At 52.8% G+C, this 20,548-nt stretch overlaps 6 protein-coding genes across 6 annotated transcripts; 3 read left to right on the top strand and 3 right to left on the bottom strand.

The window, feature by feature from the left end:
- Positions 1-421: 421 nt before the first annotated feature.
- On the bottom strand, positions 422-1,429 carry CDV56_102916 (dihydrodipicolinate synthase family protein; the record flags this gene model as incomplete). The annotated part of the gene is made up of 1 exon (XM_026756535.1): positions 422-1,429. One exon carries the CDS (start codon positions 1,427-1,429, stop codon positions 422-424), a length of 1,008 nt encoding a protein of 335 aa, XP_026618401.1.
- Positions 1,430-2,338: 909 nt separating this feature from the next.
- On the top strand, positions 2,339-3,792 carry CDV56_102611 (Gfo/Idh/MocA family protein; the record flags this gene model as incomplete). Its single annotated transcript, XM_026756230.1, has 5 exons — positions 2,339-2,350; positions 2,412-2,574; positions 2,621-3,319; positions 3,372-3,465; positions 3,528-3,792. 5 exons carry the CDS (start codon positions 2,339-2,341, stop codon positions 3,790-3,792), a joined length of 1,233 nt encoding a protein of 410 aa, XP_026618400.1.
- A 3,587-nt stretch (positions 3,793-7,379) lies between these two features.
- CDV56_101898 (uncharacterized protein) lies at positions 7,380-9,148 on the top strand (the record flags this gene model as incomplete). The annotated part of the gene is made up of 2 exons (XM_026755517.1): positions 7,380-7,822; positions 7,882-9,148. 2 exons carry the CDS (start codon positions 7,380-7,382, stop codon positions 9,146-9,148), a joined length of 1,710 nt encoding a protein of 569 aa, XP_026618399.1.
- Positions 9,149-10,006: 858 nt separating this feature from the next.
- CDV56_101668 (putative transcription regulator PAB1642) lies at positions 10,007-10,831 on the top strand (the record flags this gene model as incomplete). The annotated part of the gene is made up of 1 exon (XM_026755287.1): positions 10,007-10,831. The coding sequence occupies one exon, from the start codon at positions 10,007-10,009 to the stop codon at positions 10,829-10,831; it is 825 nt and encodes a 274-aa protein (XP_026618398.1).
- A 382-nt stretch (positions 10,832-11,213) lies between these two features.
- CDV56_101269 (putative forkhead transcription factor Fkh1/2) lies at positions 11,214-13,558 on the bottom strand (the record flags this gene model as incomplete). Its single annotated transcript, XM_026754888.1, has 4 exons — positions 11,214-11,286; positions 11,340-12,271; positions 12,333-13,379; positions 13,445-13,558. 4 exons carry the CDS (start codon positions 13,556-13,558, stop codon positions 11,214-11,216), a joined length of 2,166 nt encoding a protein of 721 aa, XP_026618397.1.
- Positions 13,559-15,722: 2,164 nt separating this feature from the next.
- pacC (putative C2H2 transcription factor PacC) lies at positions 15,723-17,971 on the bottom strand (the record flags this gene model as incomplete). The annotated part of the gene is made up of 3 exons (XM_026754189.1): positions 15,723-17,170; positions 17,235-17,523; positions 17,681-17,971. The coding sequence occupies 3 exons, from the start codon at positions 17,969-17,971 to the stop codon at positions 15,723-15,725; spliced, it is 2,028 nt and encodes a 675-aa protein (XP_026618396.1).
- Positions 17,972-20,548: the final 2,577 nt, after the last annotated feature.

Raw genomic sequence — 20,548 nt, 5'->3', positions numbered from 1 at the left:
GATAAAATTCAAACGTCGCATGACTACTATTTTTTCCATGTTCGTCATATCTTTTGATGCATTTGGTAGCATTCGAGAACTTGCCCGCTCGGGGTAAATTGTCCACCTATCAGCATCAGGCTGGATTGTGCCTGGCGTGGGGGTGGCCTCATGATTTGGGAGAACTGGATTCTGGTACAGCTGAAAGAGAGCATGGAAGTCTATCGGGCGAGAAACGAGACGAAGAGAATTCGAGAATCATGAAAGAAGGTGAAAGGCAATTTGAATACTCCGTAAGGTCATTCTTATCAATGATACCCCGAGTAAGGGTATGTAACTTATACTACAGCGGACTTCAATCGACCCGAAAAGGTATCTTGTACTCGACAGAACCAATCATAGCTTCATTTGCATTCGATAATAAGGTAAATCACAGAAGAGTCTATGCAATGTCCGGCAATGAACGCTCCACCTCCATGGCATCCTTAATCTTCTCCGCCACGGCCTGCGCCTGCTCCTCGCTAAGTCGGGCCAATGGCCGCCGAGGGTACCCGCCGTAGCCATAGTAGCTCTGGATAGCACTCTTGGTACCGGGGATGGCCGCCTTGGTGAGCACCCAGTCGGCCTTGCTGAGCAACTGCTGAGCCTTCATGGCCTCTGTCAAACGGCCCTCGCTCCAGAGGTTGAAGATCTGCACACACAGTCGGGGGATGACGTTGGCCCCGCCGGCCAGGATCGCCGAGCCACCGGACACCAGCGTCTGCAGGGCAAAGTCGGCGATACCGCCAAAGGCCACGTAGGGGTGGTTTTCGACCTGCTTGGTGGAGGGCTTCTTTGTGGCGGGGGCGAGCGGGGAAGGAGGAGTGATGGCGTTGAGGGCGCCGGCGACACGGGTGAGCTTTCCCGTGTTGGCGCAGGTGAACTTTGTGCCGACGATGTTGGGGTGCTGCGAGATGCGGATGATGAGGTCGGAGTCCATGTCGATGCCGGCGACGGCGCCGGGGTAGTTGTACAGGATGATGGGGAGCGGGGAGCCGTCCGCGACGGCGGTGAAGTACTCGTAGAGTGTCTCGTCGTTGCCGACGGCGTAGCGGTAGTAGCTGGGGGGTACGATGAGGACGTACTCGGCGCCGGCCTCGGCACATTCCTTGCACAGTTCGATGGTGCCGCGGATGCTGTTCTCGCTGGCGCCGGCGATGACGGGCACGTTGGCGAACCCGGCCTCGACCAGGGCGGAGCGTGTCTCACGGATGACCGTCTTGCGCTCTTCGCGGGTCAGGTGCACGGCTTCACCGTTCGAACCCATGGTGACTAGACCGACCAGACCGGCCTTGGCCAGGCGGACGGCATGGCGGCGGATGGTCGGGACATCGAGGTCTTCAGTGTCGGGGTTGAAGAAGGTCATGGTGGGAGCATAGACTCCGGGACGGAGAGGTGTACGCGACGCCATTTTGATGATATAATATGCTGTGATCAGTCTGGTCAGTATACAAGAATACCTTAGTATTGCCTTGGGAGGGAAGAATCACATACAGTATGTAAACAACCTGATCAACAACCAATTTGCGCTCAATCAGGACGAATGAGAAGAAGATTATGATACCAGCCTACCAGGCAGGAAAAGTCCAGCATGGCGCCCGTCTATAAATATAAATCGAAAAACAATCCCACGGCGTCTCTAAAGAAGAGACCAGGCCATATTCCGCGATGATTTTACCCCGCGAATTGAAGCTCCAACACTTTTTCCCGTGACTTGCTGACATCCCACTTCCCCCACCTTCTTGTTTGGTCTCCGGCTCGGCCTTTTCGCCGCGACAAGACGGACGGGAGATTCTCCACCAATCAGAGCATGTCTTTCATCGGTATTGAAAGTTGCCGTTTTGGTGCGGAAAAGCAAAGACCGACAGTATTATCAACAGCTCCTGGTAGCAGTAGACATCCTCATACAGTAGTCAGCTACTGTTGTCTCTGAAACAGGCCAGGGCTTCTCCGTATCACTGAAATCTCCTGGAACTATTCAAGCCCTTCCACCAGATTAAATGCGACAAGAACATCCACAAATAGAGGGTTTGTTGTTGCTCGTGTACCCCAATCGACATGTGGATCGGCTATTGACGCTGTCCCAACGGCAGAATTCAGGCTGGAGGAACCTTCGTTCTTCCGTCAAGCTATCCATGCGCTGGGAACCTGGGATTACAAAAGTCCTCCTGTGCCGTGGACTGTGAGATTTGAGATTGTAACGAGAAAATTGCTCTCCTCCTCCTAGATACCCTCTCTGGCGCGTAATCTAACCCGCTCCTCTACCCCGCACGCTGATAACTAAAGCTCATCTTCGATATCATCCTCTAGAGCACTCAAGATGGCGCCTAGTGTATTGATGGCAAGTGAATTCACACTGTTCGACTCACCGGATATAGCTAACTTGCCGGCAGGTAGGAACTGGAGAGTACACCACGGGTTTCGTGGGTGGTGCTGCTTCTGGTTCGGATAAAAAGGTTGGAGTCGTCGGTTTGACCCTCTTTGACCTCCGACGACGAGGCAAGGTTGGCAAGCTGAGCATGGTGGGAGTTTCCGGACGCAAGTTCCCTGGCATTCGTGAGGCGACCCGTATCCAGACACCGAGGCTTAACTGACCGGCCAGGCGAGCATCTTCGCAAGAACATCTCTGAGGTCTACAATGGCCTGGACGTTTCCTTCGATTCCTTCCCCCCAGACGACCAGACCGACCCCGACGCCTACAAGGCAGCAATTGACGCCCTGGAGCCCGGCTCCGCCATCACCATCTTCACTCCAGACCCAACGCATTTCCCCATCGCCCTGTACGCCATCCAGCGCAAGATTCACGTCATGATCACCAAGCCCGCCACAAAGCTGCTGCAGGACCACCTCACCCTCCTCGAGGAGTCCCGCAAGCACGGCGTCTTTGTCTACATCGAGCACCACAAGCGCTTTGATCCTGCCTACTCGGACGCCCGCGCCAAGGCCAAGAACCTGGGCGACTTCAACTATTTCTACTCCTACATGAGCCAGCCCAAGAGCCAGCTCGAGACCTTCAAGGCCTGGGCCGGCAAGGAGAGCGACATCTCCTACTACCTCAACTCCCACCACATCGACGTCAACGAGAGCATGGTCCCCGACTATACTCCCGTCAAGGTCACTGCGTCCGCGGCCAAGGGCACCGCCGTCGCGCTGGGCTGCTCCCCGGAGACAGAGGACACCATCACCCTGCTGGTGAACTGGCAGAACAAGCAGGACCCCTCCAAGGTCGCCACAGGTGTTTACACGGCCAGCTGGACCGCCCCCCAGAAGGCCGGTGTCCATTCCAACCAATACTTCCACTGTAAGTTCTTCCATCCAGCTTCTTGCGAACCTTACAATCTGACCGCTGGCAGACATGGGCTCCAAGGGCGAAATCCGCATCAACCAAGCCAAGCGCGGCTACGACGTCACCGACGACAACCAGGGCCAATTGGCCTGGATCAACCCGTAAGTCTCTGTCGCGCGCTTGGTCTCTGTCCAGAAAGGCATTTATTGATCGATGGGGCTAGGTTCTACATGCGCTACGCCCCCGACGAAGAGGGCAACTTCGGTGGCCAGACGGGCTACGGCTACATCAGTTTCGAAAAGTTCATCGACGCCGTCACGGCCCTCAATGAAGGCCGCGTGACGCTGGACCAGCTTGATGCGCGCCCCTTGCCCACCCTCAAGAATACCATTGCCACCACGGCGATCCTGCATGCGGGCCGGATCTCGCTGGACGAGAACCGAACCGTGGAGATCGTTCACGACGGCGAGAAGTGGGAGTTGAAGTAGTCATTCGGTCTGTCTAAAAGAACTAGCTGTAGTTAGGATAATGTAGATATCTGAGAACTTGAATTTGCATAGTACATAGTATACTGACAACCCGCCATGTGAGGATCCTTTCAAGTCCCTTAAATCTCTCAGACGCATAAAACTTCGTACAATCTAACCTCTGAACAAAAGACGAGAATCCAACTCCGGAACACCACTGCACCATCGCCATGCTATCAAGGAAGTCCGCAATTATACCAGAAACACACATAGCGCGAAAGGTTGTGGTATCATGAACAGAACGCCAAGTGAGAAAATTCACCACATATGCTTTCAAGCACCACAAGGAATCGACTCTTTCACCGGCGAGAGCTCTGCCTGACAATCCCATCGGTGCCCTTGTGGAACTTCACTCGACAGTCGGGGCAATACCATTTGGCAGTGCGGCTGGGCACTTCAGACAGACCGACACACTCGAGATGAAACCATTCTCTGTCGCACTATCGAATCATTAGTACGAGTTTGGAGAATGTGAGACACAAGCATCCACTTACATCCTGGTTCTCGCAGCAGATCATGGTTCCGAAGCTGACATCTCCGCAGAGACAATACCGGGGTTCATTCGGGTCAATCTCCTCCAAGACGCCATCTTCATCTATGCGAATGTCCTCCCTCGTCGTGCCATCCTTCTGTCCCTGTTCGCGTGGTCCGACCCTCTTCTTGGTAGGTTTCGCCTTGCGTCGGCCATAGCTGACCGCTGCCCCGCCGTCCTGTCCCGAGGATACCGGCCCGGGAGCGGGTCGCTTCCTGCGGCGGCCGGCTGCCTGAAATCCGTCCGGTACAGGAGTCTTCCTTGCAGGCGTGGCACTCTTTCGACGGAGATCTTTGCCGGCCGCAAGAGCGGCTACATCCGTCGATGCACCAGGCGCAAGGTGCCGGGAAGGAGGTCGGCTGACGGGCGGGGTCGAGGTTTTCGCTTCCTTGGTTTGAGCTGCTGCTGCTGTGCTGGCCGCTGATGGTACGGGTGACGCCTTTTGAGTCTCGACAGGCTCCCCATTGTTTATGGTTTTCACTGCATTATCAGCCGTCTCGCCGACTGCGACTTCATTGTCCTCTACAGGCGTCTCTTCTGGTGCTTCCTTGCTCATTATACGGCGCTTTGCTGAGCTGCGCAGAGAACCGCGAGTTTCAGAGTCCGCTGGGGGAGCGGGTGCGACTTCCGCAGCTACGATTTCGTCCATCTTCCTCTTCTTCAAGGTTCTGCTTGGCTTCCGAGCGGCCAAGGATGACGCCGCCTGAGATTGGTCAGGAGCTGCTGCGTCAGTAGGTCCAGACTCGGCAAGTCGTTTGGCCTCCGCCGCTGCGGCGGCGGCTGCGGCTGCCGCCTGTTCCCTCGCCATGTTTTCCCGCTTGAGTTTCTTCGCCTCGTTGAGTTTCATCCCACGGTTGCTCAACTTGGTCTCCATCACGCCCTCAATGCCGTTCGCGTCGGTGAGCCGCGTCAACATTCCCGGGACATAATTGTTCATGATGTCGTCGCAGTCAAGAAACTCTGTGCCATTGGCCTCTGCTTCCGCTTTGGCTTGCCGATAGGCGTCCCACCCTCGCCCTCGGAGAGCGAGTTCGCGGTGAATCATGACCTCACTAGGTTGCCAGACGGCGTTCTTCTTCATTTTCTTGCGCAGTTTTGTCATTTCCCATTCAGTCAAGCGCAACCACGGCAAATCTTCACTGCCAGGTTTGGCATCCTCTGGTGGGGGTTTGAGCATTGCCAGAGCATTGCTGGTCGACATCGCAGCGCCATGGCCATGACCGTTCGTAAGTGGAGCGGCGGTCCGTGATCGACGAGTCTGTTTCTCCTTTTTGCCCTTGGCGACTGCGGGCTCCTCAGGCGCAACTGTGGGAGTTGGTTTCGTTCCAGTCTCCACATCCGAGTGCTCGGTGCTAGCAAGTGGGGAGTCCGGATGCAGGCCGGCGAGTTGTTCGGCAGCAATCTCTCCTCGCCGACTCCTCGACCTCTGTCCTAGCCTTGGCCCCGCATTTGCCGCACCGTCAAGCCGTAATTTTATGCGCGTTGTCGTCGGCGCAGCGGCCTCGCCCTTCTTTGAAGATCGGCCTCGCTTATTAGGCGCAGTCTGAGTCTCCGGAGGTGTAGGTTCCCGTGACTCCGGTTTCGGCAGTGCCTGGAGCTTCTGTTTGATGCACTCCAGTCGGTTGAAGTGTCGATCGACAACATCGTAGAGGCGGCACGCTTCGGCATAGGCAGACTCGCGCGCGTTGATTGCTTGGTCAAGTTGCGCCGAGATGTTTTTGCGGAGAGTCTGCGCGTCTGGGCGCTCGTGGGAGGGAAGGTCGGGGAGCTGGCCCCACGTCTTGGTGAGTTCGTGAACATTCTGTGTAGCCTCGAGGTAGCGCTCGTCCAAGCCACGTATGAGGGTGAGGGAACGGATCAGGTCCGCGGGGAGATATTCAGTGTAATCTATAAAGTCGGTCACGGTGGCCTGCGCATCGGGATCAAAGGGACCATCGAGAATGACGCCACCGTCTTCATCATTATAGTCTGCCATAACCATGGCTTCCGTATCAAGCTAGAGAAATAACGGAGATTCGAGGAGGCGATAGCGTCAAATGCAACCTAGACAGAACAAGAGGTATGGTAGGGGGCTAGGTGGGAGGCACCATCCGTGCAGCCATGAAGGTAGCGATCAAGGCAAATGCATGGAATGGTAGCTTCAAATTGGACCCAAAGCGGCTTGCGATCGACGATATCCAGTGAGAAAAGACGCGCGACGGGCACAAGGACTAGAGATTGATGCGGCGTTGGTGGCCACGACCATGATTGATCAGCCGCGGTCTCGCAATGTTGTTGATCGGTTGTCGGGGAAACATTGTTCCGCGTGCTATATTTACATCCTGCGTCTCGCCGTCGCTGATTGCCGACAAACAGGTCAACCCATATCAACAAGGGTAATGGGAATAACTTCACTTGATTTGCTTCTGTTTTGCTTTCGTTGATTGGCAGTGCATGATATGCTCTTGACCAGTGACATTGATGTTGCTTGATAGATGGAGGTGTTGGCTTCGGTGACAACTAATGTTTGTCGAGATTATATGTCTCGACCATGATGGTTAATGAACACGAGAGATTCCACCATTTCAATTTTTCAAACCAAGTGATCCACTTTAGCTGAATAAACTGTCAATAGGATTGAACCATTATGGAGGTCGGGGGCTCGGATAAAACACTAGAAGAATGAAAGTGAAGCCAGTGAAGCCAATGGTGAGGAGATAGTTGAGGGCATCTTGGCTACGACAATCGCGAGAAGATGAAGATGATTTCCTAATGAGACCATTGAGACGATAGCTGACCGATATTCACTTCATTATTCACTGATATCCAAGCAAGGTAGTAAGTATCAATGTGTTGGTTCGTACGAGGTCACTGATATGAACTCGTTTGCTTGTCCTGGTAGACAAACACTCCTTCTATCTTCCCAACTTGACCCTTACATTCACTCATCCTTTACTCACCTCTGAGCTATCAACACTACTTCTTTCATCTCACTTGTCCTTTCAATTGTGGAAGTCATCCTATTCAAAGCTACGAGATGGACAGAACAGAACGCCTAAAGCTGCTCTTCAGCGAGGATGAGTCCTTGCTTCAGTTCAACACCCGTCTCAATGCTTTATCTATAACTGACACCAAGACCGCAGAAGAAGCTTCCTTGACGGTAGTGACACAAGAAGAAATACAGGCCGGAAAGGACGACAAAGACTCGGAATCCAAAACTAATCCAGAGGAAACCGCCGAAGGGCTTGACAAGAGCACCGTCCAAGAAACCGACAAGTGCAACGAATGCACGCAGACACCAGAAATTAAAGATTCCAACACCCACGATCAAGAGGAGCCATCAACACCACTGGATGGATTCTTCTGTCCCCTTATCGCTATGTCTAGATATCCCTACAAGTTCGTCCCCAAGGAACTGTCACAGACGGTAGCCAGTCGATTTTTCGACGGTGGGAAGTTTTGGCAGAGAGTTTGGGATATGTGAGTTATCTGGCATTACCACTCTGTGTTGCTCTCTATTGATGACAGAAATATTGCAGACACTACGTCCACGTCCCTCCTCTGCTCAGTCCACGTCCACTGTTGCTCGTGCCTGCTGCTCAGGTCCGGAAATTCATACAGGAGATCAACCGCGAGCTCGAAAGTACGCTATCAATTCCGGAAGAAAGTAAAATGGGAATGCTCTTGGACTTCAAACAGGACGGGTTCCCTCAGCCGACGTTCATCGGTCAGTGTACAAGCCGGGAGATAAAAGATGAACTGGAAGCGACCATCCCTCCGCGGACGAACTACGAGCCTCCTACAGAGATGGATGAGGTGCGTCTCGCGTATGAGCAAATGATTGAGTACGGAATAAATGCATCGAAAAACAAGAGTAGGAGCAAAGGCTCCAAGGCGAAGAAACAGCAGTTCCGGCTCCAGGCTGAAATAGAATTGTTACAAACTCGGAAGAAAATGCATTGTTACCTTGGTCTACGATCCCACCACTCCCTGGATCTCCCAGAACTTATTGACGAACGATCCTGGGAAGAGAAGCGAAACGACGACTGCAGCACGGCGCAAAGACTTGACGACACAGATAGCACTGGGATCCCTCGTCTCGATATGGATTATCCAGCGATGTTTCCATTCTGGAAAGAGCCGATTTTGATCAGCGTTGACGTCGAATGCAATGAGCGTTGTCATGAACAGGTCACAGAAGTGGGAATCTCAACTCTGGACACCGTGGATCTTGTTGGCATTCCCCCAGGTGAGAATGCAGAGAAGTGGACCTCGAGAATTCGTTCCCGTCACCTGCGAGTTCGAGAGTATGGCCATATTGTCAACCGACAATACGTGGCAGGATGTCCGGGAAGTTTTGAATTTGGGGAGAGCGAATGGGTGTCCAAAGGGAAGCTGGCGGATGTGGTTCAGGCCTGCTTCCAACCTCCCTACTCATTCGGTATCGAAGACACAGACGGTGTCCGGCTGGGCAGTGGGCCTGAGTACAAGCACCAGAAGCGCAACCTGATCCTTGTGGGTCATAACACCTCAATGGACGTCAACTATCTGGCAAGTTTGGGCATCCCGGTCTTTGAAGACGTCACGACCGCCTTCCTGGAGCGCATCGACACTGCCGAGTTGTATCGTATTATCCGAAGTGAGATAAACCCGCGCTCATTGGCAGGCATCCTTGGTGAACTAGGAATCATCGGATGGAACCTGCACAATGCAGGGAACGATGCTCGCTATACGCTTGAAGCGCTGGTGCGAATGATCTGCCGTGATACAGGCGGGTTTAGTGTGGTTGCTCCGACGGTGGAATAGGATGTTGCGGTTGGGCAAACCAAGGTCACCTTGCTCTATATGCGTTTTATGAATTAAGTTACCTTGTATCAGCAGTCCCTATAGTCCCTTGTATCCGATCACGAGAGCCTCTGCAAACAGACAGGGCTCAGCGAGGCTGCCAATGCTGTCAATGGTATCTTGACTGTGAATTAATTTTGTTGCTCCAGACATCGTTGATCATCGGCGCATTCATGAACATTGGATGATTTGGCAAAAGGCACACTCGTATGAACCCATCTCAATAAACGGCCAGATGGCGTCTAGACCATGTCATAACATGACGCGTACAACTCGTCAATCCCTCGATTGATCAGCCTTACTTAACTAAGGCGAGCACCTTCCTCTAGACACCATCTCATAAACTGAGCACAGTCGATAGATTTTATCTCTTGCACTCTTGTCTAGAAATATGCGCTTATTCAGGTATATAGGGGAAAGCTCCATGCTCGCAGGCTGCCCAAGGAGGAGGCGGAAAGGTCTGGAGACTGGTTAGACGGGCCAATCCTGTGTATTCGTCCATAGCAGGCCGTCGTCCATAGATACTGTTCTTCTACCTAGGCTGGACATGTCCACAAGCGATCGTTATGTCCAATGATCTTATAGATGTCGTTGCAGTATAAGAATATGCATTGTTCCTGACTAGTTTACTAGTATAGTTGCCGACTGACGTCAAACTGATAATGATAATGATAATGATAAGCTTCAGCCCAACAGACCTTTGCCCCTCTTCTGCCCCACGCAATAAGGACAAACATTTCATCAACCTCACCACGAGCCTAGATAGTCTACATCCAACATCACCCTCACTCCAGCGACCAGAAAAGCCAACAAACAAAAATGACCACCCCGCTAACAATCCACCTCCTCAACATCTCCACCTGCCCGCTCTCCAACGCAACAACCCACCCCTTCCTCCAACAAGCCGGCTGCGGCCAGATCTCCAAGCCGCTCCTCTCGCAATGGCTCTCCCAGGACCGCCTCTACGTCCAGTCCTACATCCGCTTCATCGGCCTGCTGCTGTCCAAGATCCGCCTCCCGCCCCACAACCCCGACAGCTCGAAGCCGCGCACCGCGACGGCCGAGCACCGCGCCGTGGAGGTCCTCATCGACGCGCTGGTGAACATCCGCACGGAGCTGCAGTTCTTCGAGGACACGGCGGATGAGTTCGGGCTGGATCTGACGGCGTTGCCTGCGGCGATGGAGGACGAGGAGCGGGAGACGGGGGAGTGTGTGCGTGCCGGGGACAGAGTCGAGGAGACGTACTTTGGGCCGAACCGGATCACCCAGGCGTATATCGATATGTTTATGTCGGCGGGGAGTGCCGCGACGAGTCTGCTCGAGGGCTTGGTCGTGCTGTGGGCGACCGAGGTGTGTTATCTGCAGGCGTGGCGGTATGCGGCTTCTTTCGGGGCTGCTGGGAAGAGGAGAGCCGGCCCGGAGCAGGATGCGGATGGGGGTGCGCTGCGTACGCGGTTCATCCCCAACTGGACTAGTCCCGAGTTTGAAGCGTTTGTGCGGCGCATCGGGGATGTGCTGGATGAGTTGGCTGGGCAGATCAAGGGGGCCGAGGAGCGTGAGGCTCTCATGGGTCGCTGTGTGCAGTGGTGGCGGCAGGTGGTGTGGTTGGAGGAGAGATTCTGGCCGGCTGTCAAGGTGGACTGAGTTTGGTCTGTAGGGAGAAAGGATAAAAAGCGAATATCATTACATCTCGTCCTATCATCGCATCGTCCAGGGGCCCCTCCAGTACTCCGTACATGATAAAGCAAGCAAGCAACCCAACGCCAGTCCCTTTTGTTCCTGTTGTAAATGCATCATTCATCCCTCTGCGCAAACCAGGCTTCTATCCCGTGGACATATAAAGAAAGACTCCGGACGGCCGGATGTGCTGCCAGAGCCCGACTCGAAGAAAGCAAAGCAGAAAGTAAAAAAACACACAGCAATGTATCAGTTTGCAACATGTCAAACTTTTTGAACCAGCAAATTCTTAGTCGAACACAATCGGTGTAGGTGTACATAGAATACATAGTCATCCATTAGCGAGCGATCAAGAGGTCGCTGCACTCGCGCGAGCGGCATTGCTCAGTTGCCGATGATACGATCCAATCGGCTGGAAGCCTCTGTATAGACCATCAGTATCGGCCATTCATCAATTAAAGCAGGGGAAACAAACCTGGCGAGATCAAATCCTCCTTCTTCGTCATCGTCATCCGCATCCGGCCCCGCCGGCGCCATCGGTCGCTCCGACTTGACCAGTCCGTTGACTCCCGGTCTTGCTTCCCCGAGATCTCCTGGGTCGGTTCGCAGTGGTGGAAGCGTCCGGCCGTGTCCGAGACCGTTCGATGTCCCCGGCTTACTGGGACTGACCAGATTCGGCGGCGGAGGACTACTGCTTGGGAAATTGCCGATCCCATCTCCGACTTCACCCTTGAGCGGACTCATGTCGGGCACCGGTCGCGCTGGTGTGCTGCCAATGTCCGCGAATTTCCAGAACTGCGCGGGTGAGCTCATCGGCATGAACTTGGACGGGATCTGGGCTGTGCTAGGAGGCGGAAGCCGAGGCTGCTGCCGCTGCGGGGCCGGAGTAATCATCGACGACGGACCGTCATCGTAGTACGAGGACGAGAGAACCGGCGGCGAATTCACCACATTGTCAGAGAGACCATACGTACGAGTCAATGCGCTGTGGCCCCCGTGATTCCTGGTGGCAGAACGTGTAGGCAACGGGGAAGGCTCCTCGTAATCCCGAGCACTGGTGTTGCGCAGAGGATGGTCGGCCCCGCGAGCGGCCCGCGAGCCCCGTTCCGGCGTGTAGGCCTCCACGGGTGCCACGGGGAACGAGCTGAATCCTGGTGAGGACACTGCCGGCGATTTCTTGCCGTTGAAGACGTTTTCGGAGCGGTTGGCACTCCGCGACACAGGCTCTTTCGTGGCAGGCGACGACGGAGCAGACGATTGAGTCGTCCCCTTTCGGAGCTGCTTCTTCCAGTACTCTTCGCGGTACTCCGCGGCAATCTGCCATTTCATTCCCTTTCCTGGCTCGTCTGTACGCCGAGGGACTTTTTGGAACGCCTTGTTCAGCGATAGATTGTGACGAATTGAGTTCTGAAGTTTGTCAGTTGCGGGCAGCGTCACGGGATTTGAAAAGAAAATGAAGATGACCTACCTGCCATCCACTCTGAGAATGCCGGTAAAACGCGTATTTGTCCATAATCCAATTGTAGATGCTGTTCAGAGTGAGCTTCTCCTCCTCGCTGGAGAAGATCGCCTGCGCGATCAAAGTGGCGTAGCTATATGGCGGTTTCAGATCCTTAGCGGAGTCCTTGCTGTAGTCAATCTCCTCGGTGCTTTCCATCATCATCCCGCGGTTATAGAGCGGCGACTGTTTGGCGGTGCGCGGGCCGACGGTGTCTGGGGAGCGCGGCGGGGGAGTCACCTGGCGTTTTAGGAACTGCGGGGCGGGGGCAAGTGATGGCTGGCCGCTGGCGGCGGCTGAAGCGGTCGCAGAGGTCTGATCGTTCATCACGGCGCTCGACTGCGATGGCTGGGGGTGCGAGTGCTGGGTTGGATCCCACGACAGCAATTCTTCCTCACCATTGGCGATGCGATGCGCGCGCGCCACAAAACTGGGATGAATGTTGGCTTTGTCTCCGGGAGTGACGAACATCATCTGGGTGTTGGCGATCTCGATGATGTCGCCGCAGGAAATAATCGCATCGGTCCCACGCTTCAGAATGACGTTGTTCAGCCGAACCCCATTGCGTCCATTGACGCGGATGTGCCAGGAAGGGGTCTCCCCGCCGTCATAGAAAATCTCCGCGTGCAAGCGAGAGACGAACTTGCTCGGACCCAGATCGACATGGACGTCCGGGAGGGCCCTTGCAGCGATCGTAACGGGACTCGACTGCTCATCTAGCTTCGGTTCGCGATCCGGTTCGCGTCCAATATTGACATGCAGTGTTTTGACGTAGTAGGTCCAGTTGCGGCCGGCGATTTTCGCATATGCGCGGATACTCTGCGTGTTCTCGGTCTTTTTGTTCGAGTGGTCCCGTGCAACGCGCACTTCTTCCCGGGCGACGTTCAGACAGGAGATGACCATGTCCACCAGGTCCTGGTTGGCCGACAGTTCATTTTCGGGGGACGAGTCGTCGGCCTCATCGGCGGATTCTTGCGCTTTGGCGGGACGGGCAGAAGGGGAAGGACGATGATCGACCTATTGGAGCGATTCAGCAAACCAAACTCACCCCGATCGCAGAAAGTCAAAGTCAGCCCACTGACCTTGCGCTTCTTATTCGAAGGCCGAGATGGCGAGGAGTCTGGAGCCTCGGCGTCAGAAGTTTCCTGCAGTTGGAGTTCCTTGCGCCGCGCGCGGCGCCGATTCGATAGAGGCATTCTTTTCGATATCTTTTGTTGATTTGTTGTGGTTTTCTAGTCTAAGCCGAGGTAAACAAATGCGTTTCAGAAGGTTGATCAACAATCAAACACGAGATAGTCGTCCTTGTGTTTTTCGATGGTCTGGTCTCCAGCAATGGAGCAGGATGCAGCTTGGGAAAGACGAAAGCAAAGTCGGATAGACGGAAGCAGAGAAGGAAAACAGAGAGGCGACCAAACAAGCAGAAGGGAAAAACCTGAACCGGGAAAATCCCAGCGTTCGTCGCAAACTCGGATGAACTGCCTGAGGAGAAGAACCCAAGGAACTGATGCCGGGTTTGCCACCGCGCAGAGAAAGCGACGCGATCTGTGAGTGGCTGGTGGGAGGGGTGGGAAGCCAGCCACTTAGTAGGAAGTAAAAAAAAAAAAAAAGAGGTGCGTTAAGTAAGGCTTATTATTGCCTTTGAAGGATAGGTTAAAAAAAAAGTTGGACAAAGGGGGAGTTGATTAGACAAAGGGTTTGTGTCCAATGTCAGGACATGGAAAAGGAGAAGAATAGGTAGAGGAGGAAGAAAGATGATGATGGTGATGATGATGATGATGATGATGATGTTGCTTGTGATGGTTGATGGCGCAGTGACGATAACGCGCGATGGTGTTTGGGGCGTGACCTCTTCCGCGTGGGGAAAAAGAATTCAATTATATCACCATTCACCTAGATAGAGAGTATGAATGTTGTTGATACTGCGAAACAAGCAGAGATCAAAATATTTTGATACCCTTTCAAGGATACAAGAAGGATTCTTCGAGTCTTAAAGATCCCCCCATCCCATCCCATCCAGTCAATACCACCATGCTCCATCGATGGATCCTCCCCCAGCCGCCGTAAACAGAAGCGAGACGGTGGAGCACGAGGGAAGAATGGAGGAAACATGAAAAGTCGAAGTCCTAGTTTGTTGCTTGTTTGAGAGAGACATTCATCCCAATCTTTCCAGACAAGTGGAAACCAGCTTAAAGAGCGTTGACAAAGAGGAGAACTACATAGTTACTGTATATATAATACCGGTGATGATCAGCAAGACATCCCTCGTGCTCATGCTCATCACTTTCTAAATCGATAATCACATTACCATGAGTACCGAATCTACTCAACAAACCAAAGAATCATAATGAACCAGCTTGTCATCAACAACCAGATAATACCTCATCATCTCCCACCTCGACAATTCACCAAACATTAAGGTAGAGTGGAAGATCGATCCATCCATGATCCAATGGAACATTACCGGATCGGGCAAAGGCCAAGCATGGTGGAAGCCTGGAACATCGCGGAGGACCATCATTCCTCAATAATTCGTCAACACTCGAAAAAAAAAAAAAAAAAAAGAAGCCAGTGAGAGCAATCAATTGGCTCTTTTTGTTCAAGTAGTATACTTCCTTTATGGTAGTATGCTTGTTTCCATCCGGTCTCCCAGGTCAGCTTATTTGGTCCCTGACATGAACTGTTCTACTAGTAAGGTAAGGTACCTGCGCACTATCGACTGTTTGCGTCACTCGGTCCCGGATGTGGCTTAGCGTGGCCCGTGGGAAAAGTGTCGCCTCGTGCGATATCAAAGCAGTGAAGGATGACCTTTTTGACGGGGTAGGTGTAGTAGGATCAGCAATTGACACTGTAGCATCATCCTCATGGTTACACTGGATGGAAAGCCTTGTTTTCTACTCCTACCACCTGAGTCCGCAGTGGAGATTTCGTACACAGCACCGACTTTGTCCTCCGGCAAAGTCCCGTCCATTCAAGCAAACAAAGAGCTGAAAACGGTTGTCGACCATGGAGACCAAACAAACAGACCAATTGACTACATGCTACGGAGTACACTGCCCCTCAGCGCAACTGTTACATCAATAAACACAAGTCCATTGAGATATGTTCTGAGAAATGAGCTTTCATACACACACAAAGAAGAGTCCCAGCCGGCAAAGAAAAACAATTCGAGAAATGAAATTGGTAATCACACACAAGACGAACTGGCCCGGTCCGAGAATTGAAAAAGAAAAAAAGAAATGATAGGAAAGGAAGCTGAGAAAAATGTGGCTCAGAACCGGTCAACTCCGTAGAAAGAGAAAAGAGAGGCGGGACATCTTCAACAGCAAGGGGAATCAGGTGATGGCAATACATAACCCCGGTTTAATTGTGCATCTTGGTATCTTCATCACCACCCAGTCCATGAAGTGTGGGATACATCACAGCATTGTGAGACTCAGCCCTGGCTGTGAGAGGCGCAGAAGACTGTTCAGCAGTCATAGGTGCATGGCTCGTCTCCACACCATCCATGTGTCCATCGTGCTTGGTCTCCGGAGAAGCGCTGGCCGCAGCATGAGTCTCGGTGTCGGAGTCATACTCGCCCCTTTCCAGACGGGATGCAATGTAGCTACGCAGATACTCCAGGAGGCGAACCTTCTCCACCCACTGCGAGTCAGCACGCTCTGCCACCTCCGTAGCTGCCTGAGCGGTGCGCAGAGCCGCCTCAGCTTCAGACGGGCTGCTCGAGTGCAGTGCGGGATCAATGAGGCTAGCCGAAATACGCACTGGGGAAGTGGAATCCGACGAACGCTCTTTGCCGGTAGGTGTGCGTTCGCCGTCCTCCTTGCCGTCATGAGTGATGTCCATCTGGACGGACAGGCGACGCTCCTCAGGGCGAGCACGCTGCAAAGTGCCTCCAGTGTAACGGCGACGATCATCATCAAAGATGCCGCTGAGGGTAGAAGGAGGAGCAGCACTCGATGCAGTGGGGTAGCCAGCCGCGAGACTGTCGGCCATCGTGGCGGATGGAAGTCTGGGATACATGCCCGAGCCACCGTCATGATGAGGGGGAGAGACGCGATGAGCGGAGGAAAGGGAGATTGGAGAGCGACCAGAGGTGTACGACTGGGCACTAGAGGGAGGAGTCAAAGCCGGAGTGCCAGTGGGGGGCGAGTGTGTGGCAGGGTTGCTCATGGAAGAACCTGTAGAGGTGGTGGCCACAGCGTGGCTTGGAGGAAGCTGGGTGGGGGGAGAGTGGGTAGTGCGGTAGCTCATGCCGCCATGGACATAATGGGCTCCAGGCTGTGCCACCCCGGCGGCAGCAACATGATCGTCATTCTCGTAGATAGTGTCCTGCATCTGCTGCAGGAATTGATCGATGTTGATCAGGTCGTTCTTGGTGCGGATGTTGCTCATCGGGGGGAGATGGTAGACGGGAGCACCGTGTCCGCCAGGGCTATAGCCACCACCCACGGCCACGGGCGCTGGCATAGGCTGGTATTCGGGCACAGGGCCACCAGTCAGGATAGGGAGAGACAGATTCTGAAGACCAAGGAGGCGCTGGCCGACCGCCGCGTAAGACTGGAGATCAAACTGACGACGTTTCAGATCGCCAAAGAACTCGTTCAGAGCGTCGTAGCCCCTCTTCTTGGATTCATACGAAGCATGGCCGTCATGACCGTGGTTGAGAGCATAGTATACGTTTCCATAGGAAGGATTGGACGGCTGTTGTGGGGGGTGAGACGAATAGTACTGCGGAGCACCGTGGGCGTATCCCTGGCTGGGCACTGGGTTCAGAGATGGCTCGAAATAATGAGCGGCGGCAGCGTAGCCTGATCAAAAGGCATATCATGTCAGTTTTAACATCGCAAGGACAAAATGGGGATGTGCCATTACCTTTTCCACCTCCAGGAAACATCATATCCGGATTTCTGGCTCCCGGCTCAGGCGACCGCACAAGCACGGAGTCATCGGCATGGGTCTTCACGTGTTTCTTGAGATCCTGGGGACGCTTGAAAGCTTTTCCACAGAATTCACATTTATGAGGCTTCAACGGAACATGGACCCTGATGTGAGACGTGATATGGTCACGCTTAACAGTGGTTGTGCGGCAACTTCCCCATTGGCAGCTCAGGTTGAGGTTATTGGTGCTCTTTCGACCGACGTGACGCTCGCAGATGTGTTCCTAATCCTGTCAGTGTTGTTCAAGTGAAAAAAAAAAAAAAAAAAAGAAAATATTGATCCAGGTAGCCCAGGTGTTTGTGTCGTCTGATTGTATGCGCGTCGTCGAGGAACTAGGCGACTGAAACGATGCAGGATATTATGAAATGACAAAAACTTACGTAAAGTGCCTCCGCAGAAGAACATTTCTCAGAGCAACCGTGCCACAAGCAGGAAAGTTCCTCGCTTGAATGAGAAGTTCCGTTCATTTGAGGAGCAGTAACAGCCGCGGTCGCAGCAGCCGCGGTCGCAGTCACAGAAGCCGGAGGAGTCGATGCCGACACAGGAGCTGGGGCTGCAGTTGCAGGCTGGGACGAAGGCTGCTCTTGCGAGATGGAAACAGGCATAGGAGCAGCCGTAGTCGAAGGCGAAGCAGTTGTGTTGTTGGTTGTGTTCTCTTGGTGTTCAGCCATTGTGCCAAGACTGATTTCTTGTCCCTTTTCTTGGGAGCAGCGGAGAATGAAGGGAGATCAACGCCAGTTAACGCAATGAGTATCGTTTCTCAACGCAGAGGGAAAGAGGGAGAAGGGGAGATGGATGAAAATGAGTCAGATAATGGATTTACCGTAGGAGCGACGAACGTCGTCCGCCAGAAAATGGTCGGGAAGACTCGGTGAATCGCCCCGAAAAAGACAACAGAAAAGACGCTGTAAAATAGTGTACACACGGCACACGAAGATGAGAGTTCTCAAAAGAAGCGAGTAAGATAGGAGGGAGAAAGGGAGAAAGGGTAAGAAGACGGAGGAGGGAAGGGGGGTATCGAGAGATAGAAGAGAGGAAAGTCTTGGAAGAGGAGAAGAGGAGGCCGAGGGGGGAATGCTTGGGTTCTTGTCCTTGGGACGGGACGCGAGGGAAAAGGACAACACTTCTCGAAAAGGAGGGGTGTGAATAACAGCAGCCCAGAAAGTACGGGAGTACGGGAGTTCTTAGGAGAATCGATGCCCAGAAGCCCAGAAGCCCAGAAAAAACCGCTTTGCACAGCCGGGCGGAGGGACAACCCAAGACAGGGACAAGACCGGGCCAAGAGCCATGCGGGCCCCAGCCTGAGTGGCGTCGAGCCACGACACATGACTGGCTGAGGCGAGAAATTGTTGGTGGGCTGTGCTGATCGCTTAGGTTAGACAGACACACAGCAGAGTACCAGTCAGGTAACAGCCCGCGGTACTCCGTACTGCCTCCGTACCGGAAAAGTCGATTGGACCTGCCCGTTTCGTTCTCGTATTGAGTTTCTCCATAATAGAGGATAGATCAGAGGAGTTCTTTGATTCTGGCATAATCCAGACATTTTGTGAGCAAAAAGCACGGCTCAGTTTGAGCATCATCTCATGATGGGTGTCAGTGTCTAGCAAGAAGAAATATTTACAGAAGAAGATCCCACAACACAGAACAAAACAACTCTCTTCGGATGAAGCAATTAATCCGATCCGAGCCTCTCACCAGCGCTAAGGTAACCGAAGGTACCTACCAGGTATTATCGGAAAAACCCATACCAGTTTCTTACCAATAAATTACACGATTCCGTCTACCTCGAAAACCCCACATCATTTTAGACTAAGTAGCAATAATACTTCTAACAAGATGTTCTCATTATTCACCATGAGATGACCCAAGACTCCAAAGTTAATAATACAAGCCAGTTGTGATGGCAATTCATTCTTGACAAAAGCGACAAGAAGACCAAGACTCCAAGAATTCCTCTCCCAGTTTGCACCACACAACCACGGACACTCTCTTGGCAACTTGTCCCGCTCCGTGGATGGAGTCTTGGGACTTGGGACTTGGAAGTTCAAGTGGCCATTTTATGATGTAGACCATGACTCTTCATCCATTACCTGAGGTAAATAATTCATGCTTTGACATGTGTGAAACTGTTGAGATGCTGGCTGGGTTAGACGGATTAATCCACCATTCAAGTCACAGATGTCCTCGTCGTGAGCACCAAATTGGGAACATCCGAGATAGGCCCCGGTCTTGTCCGGGGTAAGATGCTGATAACATGGCAGTCATCTAAGTGTTATTGACATCAAATAATCATCTGGTAATGCTACCTCGATATAATCCCAGTACTACTACTATAGATATCTCCCTAAGCAATCGAATAGCAAATTTAGTAGGAATTAGCTGACCACATGGCACATGCTCTGTACCTAGGTAACTAACTAGTTGCATACGGCGTCTCTACCTCTTACATATTATTGCTAATTTAATCGCTCATCCCAGGCAACAACATATTTTCATCTTATTTATCCTCAAAGTACGGATAACATAGACAGTATGTCTCAGTCAGAGACGAGAAATCGCGTTCTTAGCACTAGACTCATAGGAGCTTGGGTGCATGGTGCAAGGTGCATGCAGCTGTATGGGAAATTTTTTAATTGTTCAACTCCAGCAACAACATTACTCATCGCTCCGACTCAGGGATCAGAATCTCTTTTGTTCTTCTTCTGTCAATAGCTGTATACTCATAACAGTGGACTTAGTATACACTCGAGCCGAGTCGAGCATGATGGAAGATCCAGCAGAGCGGTGAAAAGAGGACATCGGATCCACCACAATTCCTTCTCCATACACAGCACCAACGATCCGACTCAACCCTCGTACAGGCGACGATGACAGGCAATTGTCCGTCAAAATTGGACTAAAAGACCTCAAGACTACTCATTTTGGATATCTAACATACAACTTACCCTTTCATTATCAATGGGTTGATCAGTCTTTACCTCATTTCCTTATTACTTTTCTGTGGTGTTCAGTATCCTCCTACCTCAGCACATAGACCTGTATATCTTCACAATTGTACATATACAATGCCAATCAAACTCTCCACCATCCTCTCCTCCCTCTTCTACCTTCTCCCCCTCTACCTCTTCCTCCCCTCTCCCCCCTCCCCCCCCTTCTCCCCCCCCCTAATCTCCCCACCCCCCCCCTCTCCCCCCACATCCCCTCCTCCCCCATCACACCATACCCCCCCCACCTGCTCCTCTCCAGCC

This window comes from Aspergillus thermomutatus (genome assembly GCF_002237265.1).
Source record: "Aspergillus thermomutatus strain HMR AF 39 chromosome Unknown NODE_8, whole genome shotgun sequence".
NCBI classification, from domain to species: domain Eukaryota; kingdom Fungi; phylum Ascomycota; class Eurotiomycetes; order Eurotiales; family Aspergillaceae; genus Aspergillus; species Aspergillus thermomutatus.
This window is presented reverse-complemented; position numbering and strand designations above follow the sequence as displayed.